The sequence below is a fragment of the Coffea arabica genome, chromosome 2e (assembly GCF_036785885.1).
Source record: "Coffea arabica cultivar ET-39 chromosome 2e, Coffea Arabica ET-39 HiFi, whole genome shotgun sequence".
Classification (NCBI taxonomy): Eukaryota; Viridiplantae; Streptophyta; class Magnoliopsida; order Gentianales; family Rubiaceae; genus Coffea; species Coffea arabica.
The window spans coordinates 46,876,106-46,882,232 of record NC_092313.1 but is presented as its reverse complement, the minus strand read 5'-3'; the positions used below and the strand labels follow the sequence as shown (position 1 = coordinate 46,882,232).

The 6,127-nt window shown below is 40.3% G+C and overlaps 1 protein-coding gene across 1 annotated transcript; it reads right to left on the bottom strand.

Annotated features, from left to right (window-relative positions):
* Window positions 1-3,770: 3,770 nt before the first annotated feature.
* Window positions 3,771-5,588, bottom strand: LOC113729099 (uncharacterized). The gene is made up of 2 exons (XM_027253430.1): window positions 4,602-5,588; window positions 3,771-4,484 (listed from the first exon to the last, which is right to left on the bottom strand). Exons 1-2 carry the CDS (start codon window positions 5,586-5,588, stop codon window positions 3,771-3,773), a joined length of 1,701 nt encoding a protein of 566 aa, XP_027109231.1.
* Between the last annotated feature and the right edge of the window lie 539 nt (window positions 5,589-6,127).

The window sequence follows — 6,127 nt, the reverse complement described above, 5'->3', positions numbered from 1 at the left end:
CCGGGACTGACCCGAACAAAATTTAAAATCGTGGGACTGGCCTGAACAAAATGAAAATCATGGGACTGACCCGAACAAAATTAAAATCATGGGACTGACCCGAATAAAATTTAAAATCATGGAACTGACCCGAATAAAGTTTAAAATCATGGGACTGGCCCGAACAAGAGATTTAAAATCATAGGACTGACCCGAATAAAATTTAAAATCATAGGACTGACCCGAATAAAATTTAGAATCATGATGCACACTAGTGGGACTAACCCATGTTTAATGGCAATGAAAATGAAATGCTCACCAGTGGGACTGACCCAACGGCTAGTGGCAGAATAAAAGAAATGCGCACTAGTGGGACTGACCCATCGGCTAGTGGCAGAATAAAAGAAATGCGCACTAATGGGACTGACCCAACGGCTAGTGGCAATGCAAAATGAAATGCTAGTATGTATAAAGAGACTGTGTAAGACTTGCTCGAAAAATGATCCGAAAATTTACCCCAGTGTGATGAATTGGTCAGTGGGATTAAACCTGAGCCTGCCTTGGTTGGCGATACAAAATCCAAGCCAAACGTGAACTTTGTGATGTTGGCGGCACAAAATCCAGGCCCAACGTGAACTTTGCGATGTTGGCGGCACCAAGTCCAGGCCCAACGTGATTTTTGTGGAGTTGGCGGCACGAAATCCAGGCCCAACGTGCTCTTTGTGAAATTGGTGGTACGAAAACCAAGCCCAACGTGATTTTTGTGAAGTTGGCGGCACGAAATCCAGGCCCAACGTGGTCTTTGTGAAATTGGTGGTACGAAAACGGAGCCCAACGTGATTTTTGTGAAGTTGGCGGCACGAAATCCAGGCCCAACGTGAACCTTGGGATGTTGGCGGCACGAAATCCAGGCCCAACGTGGTCTTTGTGAAATTGGTGGTACGAAAACCAAGCCCAACGTGATTTTTGTGAAGTTGGCGGCACGAAATCCAGGCCCAACGTGAACTTTGTGAAGTTAGCGGCACGAAATCCAGGCCCAATGTGGTCTTTGTGAAATTGGTGGTACGAAAACCAAGCCTAACGTGATTTTTGTGAAGTTGGCAAAACGAAATCCAGGCCCAACGTGAACTTTGTGAAGTTGGCGGCATGAAATCCAGGCCCAACGTGAATTTTGGGATGTTGGCGGCACGAAATCCAGGCCCAACGTGGTCTTTGTGAAATTGGTGGTACGAAAACCAAGCCCAATGTGATTTTTGTGAAGTTGGCGGCACGAAATTCAGGGCCAACGTGAACTTTGGGATGTTGGCGGCACGAAATCCAGGCCCAACGTGGTCTTTGTGAATGGTTAGTGGGATAAGACCCAGTCCTGCCATCCAATTGGTCAAGAAATTGGATTTGATTTGTCAAGATACAAGAAATTAAATTTGATTTTCCAAGAAACAAAATTTTGAACTTGATTTGATTTTTCATCTTTTTGAACTTTTTTTTTTTATTTTTTCGAATTTTTGATATACGGGAGAATCCTTTCAAAAAATGATTTGCCCAAATTTCAATTATTGTGTCACCGATCCTTCGATCTGCTTTATGGTATTATTGCTTTTTCCTCAAAACTTTGACTCAGCCCTTTTCCTCAGTTCAAATCATGAATATTCAGTTCTTGGACGGCATCTCACAGTTCAAAATTTGCCCCAGTTGCGGTATTTGAAACGAGCATGGACCTGCAAAAAAAATAAACAAATAATGCCACCACCATCCGATCAATTCCTTCTTCAAGAAATGTGTAAACATGAGTACTTTGATGTTTTCCCCTTGATACTTCGAAAACTCAGCTTTGTTTTGTGATCTGATCAAATTCCATTGACTTCCAATGCTAATAAGGCCCTTGGTGTCCAAGGATTTTCGATAAATCAGGGGGCTTGCCATCTAATGAACTCAAAGAGATAAACAAGACCATGAAACTCATGAAGGAATATCTTATTTACACAACAAATGATGAAAATTTCTATAACATGAAAACAATCATTTATTTTTATTGAAAGAAAATTAATTTTAAAGAAATGAATCTATAAATTCGACAATTTACGCTTAAAAAACCAAAGTATTCCGACTTCAAACAAAATGCCACGCTTGACCCTTTAGACATCATCCGCCCTGAGTTCAATGTCGGCAACAGAAAAACCACAATGCAAGGAGGAATCCCAAATGAATCGAATCACCAGCTTTCTAATTCCAACCTCACTTTTTCTCATGAAACTCTACCTTAGCGCCCTTTCAGGTTTTCACTAAGGCTATTCCCACCTTTTTTGTTTTTCTTTTCTTTTCCTTTCTTTCTTTTTGCTTTTTTTTTCTTTCTTTTCTTTCTTTTCTTTTTTTCTTCTCTTTTCCTTTTCTTTTCAAATGTGCCCTTTCGGATTTTCACCTGATGAACAAATCTTGCCAATAGCCTTTATCAACTCAAAAAATGTGTTTTAAGAAATAATGGCATCAGTGCGACAACCCCTTCCCTTACAAAATGAGTGAAGGCGTATTGACATCATTTGCCATGTGACTTAGAAAATTTCCTTAAAAGAGGTGATGCCAAGAATGGAAGCCAGGACTTTTGGCTTTTGTAATGGGGTCTGGTGAGGTGCTAGGAAAGGTTAAGGCTTGAAGGCAGACTTCAAAAAGTGGTTTAAATGATCTGAGATCTCATTTTCATGTTAACCCTATTTTAGGGTTAAATCAGAATTTGTCCCAGTTTATTTTTAACTGAGGCATTCTTTTGTTCATTTCCTTTTTTTTTTTCTTCTTTCAAAATTTTGAAAATTTGCCCCAGTTTATTTTTAACTGAGGCATTCTTTTGTTCATTTCCTTTTCTTTCGACTTTCCTTCAAAAAATTGAATTTACCCCAATGTGGGGTTTTCTCTCTTTTCTTTTTCTTTCAAAACTAAATTTGCCCCAGTGTGGGGTTTGCGATTCTCAGAGGTTGCCAAATAATCTATTCTGAAGGCTCAAAAGGGATAACTAGGGATATAATGTCTTAATGGGAAAAGAAGAGGGCCTGACTTTCATTCCATTCTTCGCATTAACTCTAAAAGAAAACTTTCATTTATCAGATGAAAATTTCTTACACATCTCCGAATTGATTGGCTGAGGGAACAAGTGCTCCACCAGGCGATACCCTTTTGATAATAAGAGCACCTTACCAATTCGCGGCAAACTCTCCTTTTGGCTTCATTTTGTACTGACGAAAACCACCTTAATACTTTGCCTTCTCGTCTGAATGGTCATGATTTGACCCTTTAATGGTAATCACGGACCAATCCTTTTGATCATATTGACCATGATGGACTGTGTTTAACTGCTTCTTATTCCTAATCTTGATCCCGATTCAGCTTGAACTTCTTTTGTTCCATTCGGGCTTCTTTGAAACATTTTCGAATGTCTCTTCCCTACTTCTCTCATTTTGAAATTCAAAATCACATTCGTGAGATCGCTGCCATCAAATTTCTGAACAGTGATATCCAAAGGGTCAGACGGTTTTATTGTGAGCCATCTGAAAAGAATGTGTGAGTCACAATATATATAAAACTGTACATTTTATTGAATTTCCAAACAAAAACCAAACTTAATATTCATGAAACGTGTCTTTAGCGGTCACTTAATTGAAAACTATTTACAAAAAACATAGTTAAACAAAAGACACATGTATGAATGATTTTCATTGGTTTTAACCAAAACAACTCCCCAAATTTATCGAAACTCCCTTCAAGGGAGAGAAATCTCACTAATTTAGCCCCTTCCAGGATTCTCAAATTTCTTCATTGGGGGTGGATGCCTCAAAGACGTCCTTGTATTCGGGAAAGGGATTTGTGCTTGTGCTCGGACCTTGTTCACCCTTTTTCCTTAGCACTATTTCTCCGAATTCGATCATATCCTGGATTTTATGTTTCAATGCCCGACAATTATTGGTGGAGTGCCCGGAAGCTCCAGAATGATAAGCGCAGACTGCTTGAGGGTCATAGTCAGAGGGAAAGCGCTTAGAATAGATCTTAGGAGGTATAACACCAATTTTCCTGGCAGCTTTCAATTGCTCATATAATTGGTCAACAGGCTGACCTAGATTGGTGAAGGTTCGGTATGGCGTTGAATTTTGGATGTCACTGGTTTGTTGGTAGGAGTAATTTGGATTAGGGGATGGAATAGGTCTTGGGTTAAAAGGAGGGCGAGGTCTAGTTTGGAGATTTGGTTGAGGATTTTGAAAGGGTGGTGCGAGTACATTTGGGTAATTTGGTCGAGGTTGAGAATGGTTACTGGTAGTACGGCGGATAGGACGGGAGTATGGATAGGGTGATGAATAAACAAGGCGGTTTGAAAATCTAGGTCTGGCCGAGAGGCCCTGATCCCCAACAAAAGCAATTTCCTCTTCTTTTCCCTTAAATTGGGATTTCTTCCCACTGTTATTCTGGCCTTGCAGAGCCTCTAGTTGCATCTTCAATGTTGACACATTAACAATTTTTCCGGCCTTCACAAACTCATCAAATTCTTCCAATTTATTGACAATTTTGGCAAAGGAACACCCAGTCATTCGAAAAATTTCCTCAAAATACGGCGGGTCATGAGCTTTGATGAACGTACGAACAATCTCATTTTCAGTCATGGGAGGCTCTACTTTGGCAGCCAATTTTCTCCATCTCCTTGCATACGTCTTGTGGTCCTCCGATGGTTTCCTCTTAGTCCCCTCCAATGTGGTTCTCGTTGGAGCAAGCTCGCAATTATATTCGTACTGCCTCATAAAAGCAGTTGACAAATCCATCCAAGATCTCATATCCTCAGGTTTCAAATTGGAATACCAATCCAACGCGTCGCCTTCTAGACTCTCGGGAAATAAGCGCATAGGTAGATTCTCATCATCTATCGGCTTCCCTAGCTTGTTTGCAAACATTCGAAGGTGTGTTTTGGGATTGCCAGTTCCATCATACTTGCTAAATTTGGGTGCTTTGAAACCCACTGGCAATTGCATATTCGGAAACAGGCACAACTCGTTGTATTCCAAACCTCCTTGCTTGTTCAAACCTTGGTTTTTCCTTATGAACTCTTCAAACCGATCCAATCTCTTTAGCAAGTTCTTATCCACTGGCGCGGATGATTCCCCAACTTCAGCTTTTCCTTGTGCGGTGGTATCTAAGGTGAATGGCTCAGCGGTGGAGTAATAATGTGGTCCTTGAGGTTCAAATGGCGTGCTCATAGTGATTGGCGGATAATTCTGGGGAATTTGGGCATGAGAAGGGTTAATTTGGATGTTAGGTGCATAAGTAAGTGGTGGGCCATGAGTGGGATAGGTAAAGGCCTCTTCAGGTGGATTTATGACATGTGAAGTAACAAGAGCTTGAGTATAAGGTAAGAATATTGGTTGAGGTTCAGATTGGCCAGGGGGTAAGGGCTCATGTCGTTGCTCACCGCTAGCACCACCAGTGACCAATTGGTCGATCGCGCGCCGTTGGGCCATCATTTCAACGCTTAGCTCATTAAATTGGTTGAGAACTTCGTTCAGCTGAGCTCCCAGATTCACCAAATCAGTTGATGATGTTGTTACGGGCCTATCCAATGGTTCTGGATGGGTACTCATGTTTACACTTTCTCTTGAAATTCGGCTATGTGATCAGGTAATAATGGGGCTTCTTTATGTAGCAATATTTGTGATTACTACCTGAGAGTGTAAGAAAACCCTTATTAGCCCTTCTTGATTGACTGTTGTCAAAAAGAAAAGAAAAGAAAAAGGAAAAGAAAAAGAGAGGAGTTAGTAAAAATTAAAACAATTCGGATGCATGTCCTATTGGAGGACCCTTTTAACGCCAAGGGTAAGCCTAGCATGAAAATGCAATCCTCTGAGGTAGGCACTATACTATAACTGATGAATCCGATCAATTGATTGAGTGAAAAATGGTTTGAAAAATTTGGCCAATTTGGAGTGAGAAGAAACATTCATCCTAAAAAAAATGAGGACAAAGTCCGAATGAATTGCTTATTTTGATCGACGCATGGTGTGCCAAAAGGGGTAAAATGGTCAAATTCGTTAAATGAAATTTGATTATTTATTAAAAATTGAATGGATAACCCTGAAAAATGAATTAAACTAATCAAATGAATTGAATGAAATCAATTGAT

Coding starts and splice junctions, on each gene's coding strand:
- LOC113729099 (XM_027253430.1), bottom strand. CDS start 5,588: ATGAGTACCCATCCAGAACCATTGGATAGGCCCGTAACAACATCATCA. Junction 4,485..4,601: donor CCATGACTGAAAATGAGATT/GTTCGTACGTTC, acceptor GAGTTTGTGAAG/GCCGGAAAAATTGTTAATGT.